The 17,051-nt window shown below is 45.3% G+C and overlaps 1 protein-coding gene and 1 pseudogene across 1 annotated transcript; both read left to right on the plus strand.

The window, feature by feature from the left end:
- Positions 1–302: 302 nt before the first annotated feature.
- Positions 303–421, plus strand: LOC115790355 (uncharacterized; annotated as a pseudogene).
- Positions 422–2,076: 1,655 nt separating this feature from the next.
- Positions 2,077–16,721, plus strand: capn8 (calpain 8). The gene is made up of 22 exons (XM_030727380.1): positions 2,077–2,187; positions 2,301–2,560; positions 5,221–5,290; positions 5,605–5,723; positions 5,821–5,954; positions 9,106–9,274; positions 10,174–10,257; positions 10,329–10,414; positions 10,497–10,571; positions 10,645–10,805; positions 10,934–11,103; positions 11,268–11,279; positions 12,171–12,382; positions 12,460–12,496; positions 12,643–12,708; positions 12,800–12,857; positions 12,926–12,990; positions 15,509–15,577; positions 15,667–15,745; positions 16,221–16,337; positions 16,446–16,504; positions 16,587–16,721. The coding sequence occupies exons 2-22, from the start codon at positions 2,321–2,323 to the stop codon at positions 16,608–16,610; spliced, it is 2,106 nt and encodes a 701-aa protein (XP_030583240.1). The 5' UTR covers positions 2,077–2,187; positions 2,301–2,320; the 3' UTR covers positions 16,611–16,721.
- Positions 16,722–17,051: the final 330 nt, after the last annotated feature.

The following is a 17,051-nucleotide window of genomic DNA, read 5'->3' on the forward strand; positions in this document are numbered from 1 at the left end:
GGCTGTACGTTCTGGACACTCGAGTGAGAGGAGGAGCTGAGCTTTCAACTGATCACCATCAGGTGGTGAGTTGGATCAGGGGGCGGGTGGTGTACCTAAACGTATAGTGAGGGTGCTCTGGGAAAGCCTGGCAGAGGCCCCAGTCTATAAGATCTTCAATTCCCGCCTCCCTCAGAACTTCAACAGTGTTCTGAGGGAGGCTGAAGACATTTAGTCTGAATGGACCATGTTCCTCCATTGCTGAGGCTTGGTCAGCCTGTGGGACTCCAGAGGCAGCTCAGACAAATTGCTGCATGAATCTGGCTTACAGCCATACCACCCTGAACCCGCCCAATCTTGTCTGATCTCGGAGGGTAAGCAGGGTCGGGTCTGTTTAGTATATGGTTGGGAGACCACCTAGGAATACCAGGTGCTGTAAGCTTGGGGTGGCTGTGGCTCAGGAGGTACAGCAGGTCACCTATTAATTGGAAGGTTGGCAGTTTGATTCCTGGCCTCAGGGTTGCATCCCAAAGTTTCCTTGGGAAAGATACTGAACCCCAAGTTGCTCTCCAACACAAGTGTTGGAGTGTGAATGTGTGTGAATGTTAGACAATAAAAGCACTTTGCTTAGTTACATATGGAAGTGCCTGTGTGAATGGGTGAATGTAAACGTGTTGTATAAGTGCTTTGAGTCCTCAGATAAAGTAGAAAAGCGCTGTATAAGAACTAGTCTATCTGCGGTGGTAGAAGTGTAGTAAAAGTCACGTATGTAAAGAGAGCCCATTGAAAAGCTGGATGACTTGTAACTGACGACTCGTGTGTATTTTCAGTGATTCAAGCAAAACTTTAAGACTTTTCAACAATTATCTGCACATGCTGCAGATTTATTTACACATTTACAAATCTGATTACAGACATGGATCACAATACCTACACACAGATCGCAATACAGACACGCAGATTCAGTTGCATACATGTAAACTTCCACACAGATAGCAATGCACACAAAATCGACGGCAGAGACCAACAAACGAGCCACAACTGAAGGTGCTGCAGTAAAGACCTGCAGAGCATCTCATGGAGGAACCATAGCATTTGGTGTTCATGGGATCTTCAGGGAGTCACTGACTGCATTGAAAACACTCCTTAAATTTAAATTGTGTTCGTGTGTCAAATCAATTTTGAGCCTCTGAAAATTGAGGACTGTGTATGAAATGTGTGTAATTCCTGAAAAGTTGATGCAAAACTGTGGTTAAACCATCTGAGTTAAAGCTGAAAGCATGACTTAAAATTCACTGTGGTGGTATAAGGAGGCAAAACTACAAAAACTTGGTCACTGTCCAAAAACCTGACTGGCTTTTAAAGGGAAGGAGAATTGAAACAAGAAAAAAAAAAGGTAAATGTCAGTTTTATGATTTCATTTTTCTGAGTGTTCAAGAACCAGCTGATCCTGCAGAGCCTGAAGGCTTCAGAGTCTGTGTTCCTCTGAGGTTGAAACCATCAACCTTCAGCTGCTGCAGTTCCCCTTCAGTCCAGCAGAGGCACCAAAGTGAGTCTGTCCCCATAGACTCTCATATTAAAACTTTCCAGCAGAAATAAACATGTTTACAGCCTGATACAGAAACTGCTTTGGTCTCTGTGGCTAATATTCCCCTTCATACCTGTTGTACGGGGGGAGAGTGTTTTTAAAACTCACCTGTTTACACTGGATTAAAGTTTGCAATATTAAAACAGAGGCTTTAAAACAGGACTTCAGGAAAGAGAGGTCGATGTGGGTGACTGGGTGGTTTGTAGTGTGTGGACCACGATGTGGGGTTTCTGATGCTCATCTGGACAGCAGGGTGCATCAGAGGTGTGATGAACATCTAGATATGGTTGCTCTGTTTGCTTCCGTTCCTGAAGACATTCTTCTGCAGCAGCATCTGGTTCTCAGTGGATCCAAACTTCTGTGTCCTGCAGGTTCAGGTGTGTGCAGGTGTCGGCTGACCGTAAACATCTGCCACTGTTTGCTCTGTGAATAATTCAAAGTCAACTGATATCACACTGCTCCTTCACCTGTATCTGAGCTCCGCCCTTTACCTCATAACTGAGACACACAGTCACCCACACACCTCAGGAGACCCTCAGTAACAGCTGCTGCTACACTCATTTTGGTGACTCTCGAATGACACGGCAGCTCTTCTGGCTCCTGCAAGCTCAAAGACTTTGGTAGGTTCTCAACAGCCTCCACTTAATGTTGGCTGCTTACTTTGAACATTTTACAGGCAGACTTTCTGCAGGTTTCAGCATATTTATTTTGGCAAAACCTTCATTTTGGGTAGACCTTCAATAGACCCCCAGGATGGCAAGCACAGCAGCTGATCTGACCAGGAAGAAGGCCCGGTTAGAGGACGGTACCGGCAGTTGGTCCAATGTGGTCCCCTTTAACCAGCAGGACTTTGAGCAGCTGCATGCTGAGTGCCTGCAGACTGGCTCGCTGTTCTGTGACCCCACCTTCCCAGCAGACTGGGACTCTCTGGGATACAACCAGCTGGGACGCTACTCATCCAAAACCACCGGTGTGGAGTGGAAACGCCCCTCGGTGAGTGACAGACACACAGTGTGTTTATGTCAGGAGGTTTTTTTGATCAACCATCAAACACGTCTGAAAACAGTTCATGAGGGACAGGCAGAGATGTCTGTGTGTCTGAACCACAAAGATTCAGTTCATTAAAGCAGTGAAAATAAACCCAACCCTCTGATGTCTCAGTAACCCTGACCTCTGACCCCGACTCTGTGCTGTTAAGAGTTTTAACACAAAGTTAGTCTTCCTACAGGTTTAAAGTCTCTCATCATGTGATGGGAGAACTTTTAAAGTCTCACTGAAATGTTCAGATTGATTTTTAAAGAAACGTGGAGGAAACTGGGTTAAATGTTGCTTTAATGAGAAAGTCTGCAGGTCAGACAGTTGTCCTGGTTTCACTTCGATGACTTGGATCGTTCTTTCTCGGCTTGGTTAGCAGCTCAAACAACGGTACAATGATATACTTGTGCAAAGGTACAGGTACTCTTTACTAAAGTAGGAGTACAGACACTTGTATTAAAAAGTACTTTGGTAAAAGTTAAAGAGCTGATTCAATTTCTTTGTTCAAAATTCAAGTGAAAAAGTTCAGACTCTGAAATTTACTCAAAGTAAGAAAGTAAAAAAAAAAAACCCTTGAAGGACATGTCTACACTGTTTACACTGACAGTACACAGTTGGTATGAAGGTGGAATAATGAATCTCAGCATCGTCAGCTTAAACTTATCTCTGTTGCACTGACGTAACCTCTAACTGTGACCATGAACACCACAGCTGCTCTGCACCAGTCCAACACAGAGCTTTACTGTAAACTCACCACAGTGCAGCAAACGGACCGGTTTATCCTGCACTAAACTGCAGTATTTTCATGCAACCTTTGAATAACACAAAGTTAGTATACCTCAGTTTGTTTTACAGCATGTTTCAGAATACGAAAAATCATAACTTCACATAATATATCATAACATTTCAGAAATGAGGACATTACAGGTAAGCTTTAAATTTCCAGGTTACCAGACATCCCTGAGCAGTCCTTCCCTTTAAATCTAACCTCTCTGCTTCTTCTTCTCTCCTCTTTCTTCCATCTTTCTCCATCTCTGAGTGAACTTCTCTCTCATTCTGGGAAATACGGCAGCTGGGCCTTTAAGCTTGCAGAGACACTGACAAACTGCACACAAACAGTTTGTGTGTTTGCTGATATTTGTTGAGCTGTTAGAAATGTTGCTGTTGTTAAATTACTGACCACTTAAAGCACTGCTGCCGTTATGCTCGCTTCTCTTCTGTGGTGCTGGCTACATGCTGGAGCACTGCGACCACAGCTTACGGACATCCGAACCAAGAACTGTTCTGGATCATTCTGGCCCGCTGTAACCCCTGAGTACAGCGCTATAAATGATGCATAAATTATATGTTTTTGCCTGTTTCACCTGTTTGCATGCAGTAATGCATTATGTTATTGCATTGTCATGGCATCAGCTGCAGCATTAAGCATTTTCAATGTACTGATTTAAATACTGAATATTCAGCTCAGCAGAACGAGCTCTACTCACAGACGCCCTTTGACCTCTCTTCATTCATGTTTTATATTTTATGATCTTTGCAGCTGCTTTATGCACTCTGAGAATAGCTTTGATCAGATTTTACATTAAAGCTTTAAGTTTTTATATTGAACGAGTCCCTGAAATTGTCTGTGGAGTTATTCTTTTATGAGTTGCTTTAACGTTTAACAGTGAAATATTCCTGCTGCTAATAAAAAGACAGCAGTACAAAAAAAAAGTCTTTAACATTGTGTGTCTGATTTGGTTTATTCAGTTCAGTTTCATTTACACACGGCTTCATGCTGTAAAGACTCGACAGCATCAGATGATCAGACGACCCGCTGTGAGCAGCACTTGGTGCTAGTAAGAAGGAAGAACTCTCTTTGAACAGGAAGAGACCTCCAGCAGAACCAGGATCAGCATAAAGATTATCAGCGGGTGTGAGCAGCTCTTTCTTAAGCTAACAAGACACACCTAAATGAGAACAAGAACAGCATTTGTGGTCTTTTGGGGCGTTGAGTTTTGGACCAATGTCTTATCAAAAAGCTGCATAGACTCACCAGGTCAGATATTAAAGATAAAGCCAGCTGCTGTTAGAAGAAAGGAGTGTGACTCAGTTTGTGTTAAACATTAACAAGATAACGAGCTCCCATCAGGGCTGCCGTTCCACCTGCTGCAAAGGTGATATCAGGGCTTAACTTCAGCTGCTCACAGGTTTTAACAGCTTTAAAAAACATGGCGAAGTAACCGATCATTTAAAGGTTTAAATATCCAAGTGGTTAGTCTGCAGATTGTAAGCTGCTTCTGAATGACACATTTTATGAACATGAGTTCAAAAATACTGATTCAAATGAAAAACATCACAAAGTCACAAGAACATTAGGATACAGTAACCGTTTCTGCTCACAGAGTCAGAAAAGTCTTTCTGATGTTTCTGTGAGGAAGGCTTAAGATCAGTCGTTTGATGACATTACGTTCATCTTCAGCTCCTCCATCAGGACTCTGCTTCATCACAGCAGGCTGAACTTCATCTCCAGATCTAACTCATGTTCTGACTCATATTTCAGAGAGAAACAGCTCACTGCTGCAGTTCATACTGATAATCATCATCACCATTAACTCCCTTCTGTCTCGCCCAATCAGGAACTGTGTTCTGATCCTCAGTTCATCATTGATGGAGCCAAAAGAACCGACATCTGTCAGGGAATGCTGGGTGAGAAAACCTTTATCTTTCCAAAGGTGTGAGGACGTGTGCTCCTCGCTGACAAGAAGAGGCAACATCACACAACACCTAAATTTTGCTTTTCAAAAGTGACTGATAAAATCATCCAAGAATATAAATTTACTGAACTGGTTTTCTGAGTAAAGTAATTAAGCTACTTACAGCTGCTTTTGCTTATTAAGCAAATATGCATATGTACATGTTCTCACAGAGTGCAGAAATGTCCCCACAGAAGTGTCCCCTTGTCCTTCCTGCAGCAGTCTCAAACAGCTGTGACTGATCATGTGGTTTGCTGTGTCTGTCAGGTGACTGCTGGCTCCTGGCGGCCATCGCCTCCCTGACCCTCGACCCTCAGATCCTGAACAGAGTGGTCCCTCCTGGGCAGAGCTTCACCTCACACTATGCCGGCATCTTCCACTTCCAGGTCATTCAAGTTTATTAAAGGAAACAGAAACAAGGCTGCAGTATAAGCGGGGGGGGAAGCTTACAGAGGAAGTCACATCATGTTATGTTTACTGTAGCTGTGGCAGTACGGGCAATGGGTGGACGTGGTCGTGGATGACCGGCTGCCCACCAGAGAAGGTGAGCTGTTGTTCGTCCACTCGGCAGAGGGGGGGGAGTTCTGGAGCGCCCTGCTGGAGAAGGCCTACGCCAAGTAAGCAGAACCTTTGTGGTCTCTTGAGGCTGACCTGTAATGACTTTGATTTTCTGACTTTTCATGTAGCGCCACCATCAGGTTCTCTTATGACCAATTTCTTAACTCAGTTGCAGAGATTTTCTCATCAGTGTTTCCACCCTGTGACCCTGACAGCTGAAAAATGAGCACATCTGGTCCTCATTCAAAACTATTTTATGGAAAAAAAAATTGGAAAGGTCTAAACTAATTCAAGGTTCATCAGGTTTGATTTTCCAACAAATTATACTGTTTACTGGACACCCGTGGAGTCTGACACCACCTCTGATCATGCAGTCATGTGAGAAAACATTTAAAGACCCAAACTCAGTCTCAGTGCAGGTCTGCTGAATTTAAACTCGGACCCTCTGAAGAAAAAAACTGAAGGCTTGCATGATCCACATTGTGACTTTCTCTCCGAAGAAGTGAGGCAGAAATTTAATCTGAACAGAAAATATTTAAACTGTGTTGTTTGGTCTTTACCTTACAATATAAAGCTGAGACAACTGTTTGTTGTGATTTGGCGCTATATAAATAAAATTTTATTGAATTTAATTAAACATCACCAGCTGAGATGTTTAGTAAAAGCTCATCATCATCATCATCATCATCATCATCATTCACTCTCTGACCCCACAAACAGCTGTTTGAAGGTCAGCTGACAGGACTGTTGTAAAGTGAGGCTTTGGTGAATATCGTAAATTGGTGCTGAGGGTCTTCCACAGTAGAAATGAACTCATTTACATCAGTCAGTCAGTCAGTCAGAATACTTTATTGATCCCAAAGGGAAATTACTACTGTTACAGCTGCAACTGTTTCATTTAAACGAGTAAACCTAAAACACAATAACATACACTAAAGGCATAAAAGTATAAAGACTAAAGAGATATTTTGACTATATACACATCTAAATCTATACACATATGAAAATTGTGAGTGCAAAAATTTTTAAATAGGTGTCATTATATATATATGCACAGTCCTTTTTTGTACAATGTATAAGTGTATGTACAATGTACAATGTATATAGTGTATGTACAATGTATATGGAAATTTAAACAATTTTATGTACAATTGAATACTGATAAGTGAATGACACTGATGAACCACAATGTCACCTATTAAGGGAGGAGTTATAGAGTCTGATGGCCACAGGTAGAAATGACCTCCTGTGGCGCTCTGTGGTGCATTTTGGTGGGATGAGTCTTGCACTGAATGTGCTCCTGTGTCCCATCACTGTGTTGTAGAGTGGGTGGGAGCCATTGTTCATAATGGCCTGCAGCTTAGACAGCATCCTCCTCTCCGACACTGCCATACCACATCACTGGCTTTGTGGATCAGTTTATTGAGTCTGTTGGCGTCTGCCGCCCTCAGTCTGCTGCCCCAGCATGCAACAGCATAGAGGATGGCACTCGCCATCACAGACTCATAGAAGATCCTGAGCATAGTCCGGCAGATGTTGAAGGACCTCAGGCGTCTCAGAAAATAGAGGCGACTTTGGCCCTTCCTGTATAGGGCATCAGTGTTCTTAGCCCAGTCCAGTTTGTTGTCAATGTGTACTCCCAGATATTTGTAGTCCTCAACGGTGTCCACACTGACCCCTCCGATGGACATAGGGGCCACCGGTGCCTTGTCTTTCCTCAAGTCCACCACCAGTTCCTTTGTCTTTGTCACGTTGAGCTCTAGATGGTTCCGCTTGCACCATATGACAAAGTATTACATCTGTAGAGACAAACAAAGTTTTCTAATTAAAGTTTAAAATCAAAGATATTAAAGCAGTCTGCTTACATAAAATCATGTTTCATTGTTAAAATCTTGTGTTCCTCTCGCTCAGCAGCACCTGCAGCTGCTCTGCTCCCACCTTAAGCAACAGGCTAAGCAGCAGGCTAAGCAGCAGGCAAAGCAGCGCCACCTGCTGGTCACATTATTGTTCTTGGACGCTGCCAAAGCCGTCATGGGTCACAGTTCGCATTAATCCTTCTTTAGCCCCTCAGTTCATTCTGTCTGAAACAAGCTGTTTTAGTTCTTCCTCCCTTAAGGACACCCCTTCTTCTGATTGGTCAGCTTCTGGAAGCCTGCTAAGGGGCAGCAGTCAGTTTATTTGGTGGGTGTGCTGTGCACCGTGTTATAAATAACAGCAGTAGCCACAGGGCTGACTTTACTGTTTATGTGTTTAATATGACAGGAAGTAAGGCCAGGAGCTCTCTGGGGTCACATCATCAGCTGATTGCACCTACATGTTTTCCTGAGTGCTGCTGGTGTGATTAAGCAGCTGTTTGTTGTGACTGCAGCTGGTCTAACTGCAGGAAGTTGCTGTGCTGGGTGGAGGGTGTTTGCACAGTAACCACTGAGGTCTCCCAGCCTGGAAAACAGAGTCGCAGACAGAGCTGCTGACTCAGTGTTTCAGAAAGAACTGATTTATGAAGCTCAGGTCTCAGGCCTCCTTCCTGGAGTCTGTCAGCACGCCAGGCTGACTTCCTCTTTTCCTCGCCAAAGCTCTAAACCTGTCAGATTGTGAGGGCACCCCCTGCAGGTCTCTCTGCAGATTTTCAGCTGGATTCATGTCTGAGGTCTGGCTGGGCCATCCCAAAACTTATATCTTCTTCTGATGAAGCCATTCTTCTGTTGATATGGATGCTTTGACCCATTGTTGTGCTAAAGGGTGAAACTCCTCTTCATCTTCAGCTTTCTAGCAGAACCTTGAAGGTTTAATGTTAGAACTGACTGCTCCAAACTACAAACAAATACAAACACCACCATGCTTCACCATGGCTGTTCTTTCAGTGACATGCACCAAGCATCCTTCTGGAGCTGTGACCAAGAAGGTTGACCTTAGTCTCAGACCAGAACACGTTTTCTCACATAAAACTCCTCCATGTGTTTATCTTTAGTCAGCTCCAGTGGTAAGATCTTCATGGGCCAATCAGACAGCTCCAGCCGACTGATGATGCTGCTGCTCGAGTCCTCGCTCAGACCAAGAAGGTGGATCAGTGCAGCTCTCAGATCTTTGCAGTCTGATCTGAAAGCTTGCTGCCAGTTTGTGAAGCTCTGACCAATCAGAGTTTCCTCTCAGGGCAGGTTTGAAGTGTGTGTACTATGATGAGGGTTAACCATCCCTGGTCTCCGTCTGCAGGGTTAACAGCTCCTACGAAGCTCTGAGCGGTGGTTCGAGTATCGAGGGCTTTGAGGATTTCACCGGAGGGATCGCGGAGAGCTACGACCTGAAGGAGGCGCCGCCCTTCCTGTTTCACATCATGAGGAAAGCTCTGAGGCTCGGCTCGCTGCTCGGCTGCTCCATCGATGTAAACACACACACACACACACACAGCAGCCCTCCTCAATATATGATCCCCCCCCCACCCCCATGGTGTCCCCACCAATGTCATTGGACTTGTGAACATTACCTGACACCACTGGATTTAACTGTACATTTAGTGGAACTGAGTACATTTACTGGAATACTAATGTACTTGTACTTAAGTATTGTCATTCTGTGATTCTACTTTCTGCTTTTACTCCACGGTCTTTTGGATGCAAATATTTTGCTTTGTCTTCCATCCATTTATTTTAAAGCTTTAGTTTCTTATTAATTACATTATTATATATAGATTAAGCTACCAAGTAATACATAGCTGCTACTTTCATTTGTTCCCTTAATCACAGCAGGTAGTAATATATAAGTAATTAAACTCATCACCAGCTGCAACATTAAAGATACACACACACACATCAGTGGATCAATAACTGCTTTCCAGTGATACAATAATCAGTAGGATTCTGAGCAGCATTTTACTTTAGCTACCTTGATTCTCCAACCTGTTAGTTATTTGGGTAGGATCATAATTTTTACATAGGTCTAAATACTGATTCTGAGTAAATAATCAGATTTTCTGATATAAGAACGAGTCCATGCCACATGGCCAGAGTGCAGTGGCCTGTGGCCCTTCCCTTCTCTCTCGCTCCACTTTCCTATCGTCACTGCTCCACTATCCAGTAAAAGCAAAAATTCCCAGCAAATAATTTTTAAAAAGTAATAAAACAAAGCAGGATATTGAGTGATATTGAGAACATGTCATCTTCTCACCCTCCTCTTCCTCCTCCTTGGTCTGCCTCGTCACTGATAAGTCGCTGCTGTAGGACTTCCTCAGTGAGAGCCGTTAGCACTCGGGCCATGTTTGCTTAAAAGATTTCCACGTTTTAGATTTCCAGCTCATATGATACGGAGGCCATCACGAGTCAGAAGCTGGTTAAAGGCCACGCCTACTCCATCACGGCAGCAGAGCAGGTGAGGCAGAAATACATTTGCATGTGAACAGAAACAGCTGGATGGATGTTCACAACTGTGAGGTTCTGCAGGTGCATCACCGTGGTTCTCGGGTGGAGCTGATCCGGATCAGGAACCCCTGGGGTCAGGTGGAGTGGACAGGCGCCTGGAGTGACAGGTGAGTCCAGGTGATGACAGTGCTCAGAGGTTGTGGTGATAAAGCGCTCCACTGTGGTTTCAATGTGTTTCCTGTGCATCAGCTCAAAGGAGTGGGATGATGTTCCGGCAGAGGAGAAAAGGAGGCTCGATCACTGCGCCGAGGACGGGGAGTTCTGGTGGGTGGAGTCTGAACTGTAAAGGTGTCTGTAGCTGCTGCACACTGACCATGCTTCTCTCCGCCGGCTGCAGGATGTCCTACGGTGACTTCCTGCTTCAATTTTCCCGCCTCGACATCTGTAACCTGACACCCGACACGCTGACAAACGACCAGGTTGGCCGCTGGAACTACGCTGAGTTTGAAGGCATGTGGAGGGTGGGATCCACTGCTGGCGGCTGCAGGAACTACCCCGGTATGACTCTTCACTGCCAGAGGAAGTGATGGGTTTATGTTAAAAAGTGCACAGGCCCAAAATGATGATGGTTTCATATGTCAGTAGTGAAGAGCATTCAGGTAAAGTGAGCTCATGTTCCTCCGCAGCCACCTTCTGCTCCAACCCTCAGTTCTTCATCCGGCTGGACGACGTGGATGACGATCCTCACGACGGTGAGGAAGGCTGCACTGTACTCATTGGTCTGATGCAGAAAGACGCTCGCAGAGAGAGACGCTTCGGACGTGACCTCAACACCATTGGCTTCGCCATCTATGAGGTACAAACACACCTGACACTGAGCTGATCACTTGTTTAGGTTTGATGTGGATCAATAAAGGTTTGGTCCGCTCACATCAAAAACATTTTGAAGTCTCTGTAGCGTCACAGCAAAGTGAAGGTTGGAGAGCGTCTGCAGACGTTTGTGTGTCTGTTTGTTTGCAGGTTCCTGATCAGGTGAGCTCCGCTGGAAACAGATTTATCACATTTTTACCATCTGAATATACCTGTCCTGACACGTCTGCAACTCCATGTTCTAACCCACGTCCCAACTTCACCAGGTTAGAAGGTGACATTTGGTCTCATCCATTAATACCTGCGTGGAAACATTCTTACCCTGAAACAAGTGCACACAAAATCACATCAGGCTCATGAAACGTGTTCTTAGTGCCAAAAAAGGTGCAACTTTTCAAAGAGTTTCCACCAGAGTGACGTCTCCTCTGAGACGCTTGCTGTGGCTCAAGCAAAGAAAACTTTGGACATCAAAGCTGATGTGAAACAATACCCATCACTGATGGGGATATCTTCCCTCTATTAATGAAAATATCAAATAAATGTAGAAGTCAGGATAACATTGCAGCCCCCATTTCATAACAGAAATCATTCAGGAGACATCTGATTACCTTCTGCATATCTATTCTGCCCTAATTTGGAGGCCTTGCCGTAAAGTTTTTAGAAATATTGCACAAATGCAAGAAAGCAGTCCTACATATTTGTTTAATATGTGCACTTAAAGGCATCTCCTGGTCAAAAATTACTCCAGTATTTCTCACAGTGTTACTGGAGGCCAAAGTAATGCCATCCAGAGTAAGTATCTGGTTAGACACCATGTTTCTAAGGTTTGTAGGGCCGAGTACAATACATGGTCAAATCACCTGGATCAGGTGTACACTATCAAAATAACTATTTAATTCTAGTCATATTTAAGACCTGAGGTATGCAACCAGTTAATAAAGATGAATCAGATGTTTCTAAATGATATAAACATCTCAGCAGGACTCAGAGATCCATCTTCAGGTTATCTTGATCATGCCTCATCACGTTTGTCTGAACTTCTTCTGTGGTTAGTATAAAGGTCGTACTAACATCCATCTGGGCCCAGACGTCCTCCTGAGGAGCCAATCAGTGGCTCGTAGTCACAACTTCATCAACCTGAGGGAGGTGTGTGATCGCTTCAAACTGCCACCCGGAGAGTACGCCATCGTCCCATCCACCTTTGAACCGCACCGCAAAGGCAGCTTCATCCTGAGGGTGTTCACAGAGAAGGAGGCCCACACCAGGTCAGGGTGCTACTGAGGACCTCAGGGTGAGTGAGTCACACTGCTCATTCAGTCTGAACTCTGTTCTCCTGTTTCAGCCCCATGGAAGAGGACGTCGATGCCCACATCCACGAGGTTCGTAACTCCCCACACATCAGTTTGTAGAAACGGATCAGAGCTGGATGCTCCAAGATATTTGAACTTCATTCCCATTAGGATGGAAACCAGTGCAATATTTTTAAATCCTTTTAGTCTGAATTTTACCAACTTTCTCCTTCCAGCCTGACGTCAGACACGACACCGTGGATCCTCACTTCAAACACCTCTTCATGCAGATATCTGGAAATGTAACAAAGGATTTTTTACATCATAAACTTTCACACAGCTTCGCTTCCTGCCGATCCGATGGAGAAAAAACATGTGTTAATGTTTTCACAGGACTCTGAGATCTCGGCTTTTGAGCTCCAGCAGATTTTGGACAAAGTGGTCACTCAGAGTAAGAAGAGTTTAACGTTTCACTAGCAGAGCTTCAAATAGTCTGGCTGATGTCTTCTCTGTTTTCAGGGTCAGACATTAAAACCGATGGTTTCAGCCTGCAGACCTGCCGTAACATCATCAGCCTGCTGGATGTATCCTTCACACCAAAGTCACACAAAATCATAACCCTCTAGAAAATGATAGAAATATCCATCCATCCATCCATCCATCCATCCATCCATCCATCCATCCATCCATTTTCTTCTGCTTATCTGGGGCAGCAGCCTAAGCAGAGAAGCCCAGACCTCCCTCTCCCCATCCATCTTCCCCAGTTCGTCAGGGAGGGACCGCAAGATGTTCCCAGGCCAACCAAGAAATATAATCTCTCCAGCCTGTCCTGGGTCTGCCCTGGGCCCTTCTCCCAGTAGGACATGCCCAGAACACCTCACCCAGGAGGTGCCCAGGAGGCATCCTAGTCAGATGCCCGGGCTACCTCATCTGGCTCCTTTCAATGTGGAGGAGCAGCGGCTCTACTTTGAGCCCCTCTCGAACGGCTGCACCCCTCACCCTATCTCTAAGGGAGAGGTCAGCCACCTTTTGGAAGAAGCTCATTTCCACTGCTTGTATTTGTGATCTTGTGCTTTCTCCCTTCACTCGTGAATAAGACCCTGAGATACTTAAACTCCTCCACCTGGGGGAGCAAGAGGGCACTCCACCCTTTTCCAGATGAAGACCATGGCCTGTTCAACTGCAAGCTGGAGGCCACCACCTGATGAAGCCAAGAGGACCACATCATCCGCAAAAAGCAGAGATGAGATTCTGAGGCCACCAAGGCAGAAACCTTCTGCTACTTGGCTACACCTAGAAATTCTGTCCATAAAAATTATGAACAGAATCTGAGACAAAGGGCAACACTGGCGAAGATCAGCACGCACATGAAATGAGTCCAATATGGACCAAGCTCTCGCTCCAGTTGTACAGGGACTGAATGGCCAGCAACAATGGGCCAGACACCCCATATGCCCACAGCACTCTCCACAGGATACCCTGATGGAAGCAGTCAAATGCCTTCTCCAAGTCCACAAAACACACGTAGACTGGATGGGCAAACTCCCACACACACTCAAATATCCTCAAGAGGATAAAGAGCTGGTCCAGTGTTCTGCGACCAGGATGAAAACCGCATTGTTCCTCTTGAATCCGAGGTTCACCCAACAGACGGACCCTTCTTTCCAGCACCTTGGCATAGACCTTACTGAGGAGGCTGAGGAGTGTGATCTCCCAATAGTTGGAGCACACCCTCTGGTCCCCTTTCTTAAAGATGGTGACCAACCATCTTTAAGAAAGGATTGGCAGACCATTGGTCTGCCAATCCAGTGGCGCCACCCCAGATCTCCATGCGATGTTACAGAGGCATGTCAACCAAGACACAACATCCAGAGCCTTCAGGAACTCAGGGCAAATCTCATCCAGGGGCCCTGCCACCAAGGTAGTCATTTAACCCTGTAACCCTCAGAATGCTGTCAAAGTTCTGTCAGAGGTGGGGAGTTGAAGATCTCGCATACTGGGGCGTCTGCCAGGCATTCCCAGCACACCCTCACAGTACATTTATGTGTGCCGGGTCTGTCCAGCATCCTCCCCCACCACCTGATCAAACTCACCACCAGGTGATCAGTTGACAGCTCAGCTACTCTCTTCAGTGAAGTGTCCAGAACTTACTGCCGCAGATCACATCAATATGATTAGAAAATCTATCAGCGACTGGAAACCTAGGGTGTCCTGGTGCCATGTGCACTTATGGATGTCCTGTGGTTTGCACAAAAGTTCAATAACAAAACACCATTTGGGTTCATATCGGGCAGGCCGTTCCTCCCAGTCACACTCCTCCAGGTCTCACTGTCATTCCCCACGTGAACATTGAAGTCTCCCAGTAGGACGATGGAGTTACCGGATGGAGCACCCTTGAGCACCCTGCCCAATGACTCCAAGAAAGGTGGGTACTCTCAACTGTCATTTGGCGCTTAAGCACAAACAACAGTCAAGACCCATTCCCTGGCCCAAAGGCACAGGGAAGCAACCCTCTTGGCCACCGGTGAGAACTCTGATGTACAGGCAGCAAGCTGAGGGGATACAAGAATACCCACCCCAGCTTGCCCCCCCTCACCGAGGGCAACTCCAGACTGGAACAGAGTGGAGCTGGAACCTCATGCACGAGCTCAGGCTCCTTCCCTACCAACGAGGTGATAGAAATATATTTTTGATAAAGTATAAGGTAACGTCTCAACCTTTCCAGGAAAAAAAACTTTTTAAAATTTCCCGAATTAAGTGCCGCTTTCAGGAAAAAGGGCTGCTTTGACTTTTCCATGATCATTCAGGTTTGAAATGAAATGCTTCAAATATTCATCCCATTCACAGATGATTGATCAGAAACCTAATAATTGATCAGTAACTGAAGCATTTTTCAATAAAAGTGAACACTCTCAGGCTATATTTGCTGATTTCCTTCTGTCACATCAAACTGAATGAAACAATGATTACTTACTGATGATTATCATATTGATTGGATTTGCACAGATCATAGCAGGAAAATGAGCAAGTGTTATGTGTACGACTCACCTGTGTTACTGGAGGTGATCAGGTGTGCTCTGTGGTTCCTGAACTGATCCTCAGATGGACAGCAACTCCACACTTGGTCTGCTTGAATTCCAGAGTCTGTGGATAAAGATGCAGAGATACCTGGTGAGGCAGAGCTGTGTATGTCTGCAGTGTTAAAGCTAAAGTGTCAGTGAACAAAACAATGATCTCACTAAGCTGCTGTTGTGTTGCAGGAGATCTTTAAGAGTCACGACTCTGACGGTTCTGGCACGATGAGCAGTCATGAGATGAGAGCAGCTTTGGCTGAAGCTGGTGAGACTCCTGAAAGGTTTGGGACACCTCGGAGGATTTTCAGGGGAGCTTTGAGCTCCATCTAAACCTCCAAAAGTGACTCTACAGGTTCTCTTTTTAAAATGTGCGGTGAGATGCAGAATTCACCTCCCATTTGCTCCCATTTTGTGTGATTATAAATGAACTCAGGCGGGAACAGACTATAACAGTGAGGGTCCCAGTTTACAGCATGCTCTGTCCATGAAAAGTCTCATTCAGGTGCCACAAAGCTGTCACCAGCTGGGCCCAACGTTTGAAGCTCTGACATCAGCTGCTGTTGGAGGAGCTACAGTACAAAATTCACCAATAATTGGCAAATTCATCCCACAGAAGTCACTCCAAATTGTGCTTGTAGCCCTACAAACGTGTTGGTGAAAAAGACGGAGCACACCCAGAGCTCCTTGAAAGGTCTTCCTGGTTGTTACGGTCTCACGTGGTGGCTCCTCGTATGTTTCAGGGTTCCAGGTGAACAGCGCCGTGATCCAGGAGATTGTCGGTCGCTATGCCGACAGCTGCTATGCCATCGACTTTGACTGTTTTATCGGCTGCTTGATCCGTCTGGAGATGCTCTTTAGTGAGTCACCAGCACCCCAGTGCTCCTACTGCTCCCAGTATTCTCAGTATTGCCAGTATTGCCCATGCCTCCAGTGTTCTCAGTGCTCAGCTTTATTTCCTCCCACAGAGATGTTCAGAACATTGGACAAGAAGAAGCAGGGCTGGATCCAGCTCGACCTAGAGCAGGTAAACCACACCTGAACCGTACAGTCTCTTTTATTGGCTGACATTCATGACATCATCACTGACCTCCTCTTCTCTTCCACAGTGGCTCTGCCTCGCCATCAACTGACAGCTGCCACTCCAGGAGCATGCTGGGAGTTTGCGGGGATCTGCTGGTGATGATTATGATTAGTTGGTTGTGGTTATCGTGGTTTCTGTGATGACTCACACTGAATGAGAGGATCAAAATAAAATCTGAAGCCATGGCCTTCGTCTTGAGTTTGCTTTCTCACGTTTGCGGCTGTTACCCAATCAGCAGCTGTTTGAGTGAATGTGCAGCTGCTGCCAGCTGTGGATGAAGAAGTTAAAAGCATCAGAGCGGCTCATGCTTCTGGAGACTGTGATGAGACTGTTCACATAATTACATTCTTTTATAAAAACAGAACAGCTGAAGTAAGTGTAGCCCTTTTGAAACAGGAAGTACCAGAGTTGCAGTTCTTCTGCAGTCCAGCAGAGGTGCCAAAGTGATTCAGTCTAAACTTCCATGTTAAAGCTTTCCAGCAGAAATAAA

The sequence above is a fragment of the Archocentrus centrarchus genome, chromosome 1 (assembly GCF_007364275.1).
Source record: "Archocentrus centrarchus isolate MPI-CPG fArcCen1 chromosome 1, fArcCen1, whole genome shotgun sequence".
NCBI lineage: Eukaryota > Metazoa > Chordata > Actinopteri > Cichliformes > Cichlidae > Archocentrus > Archocentrus centrarchus.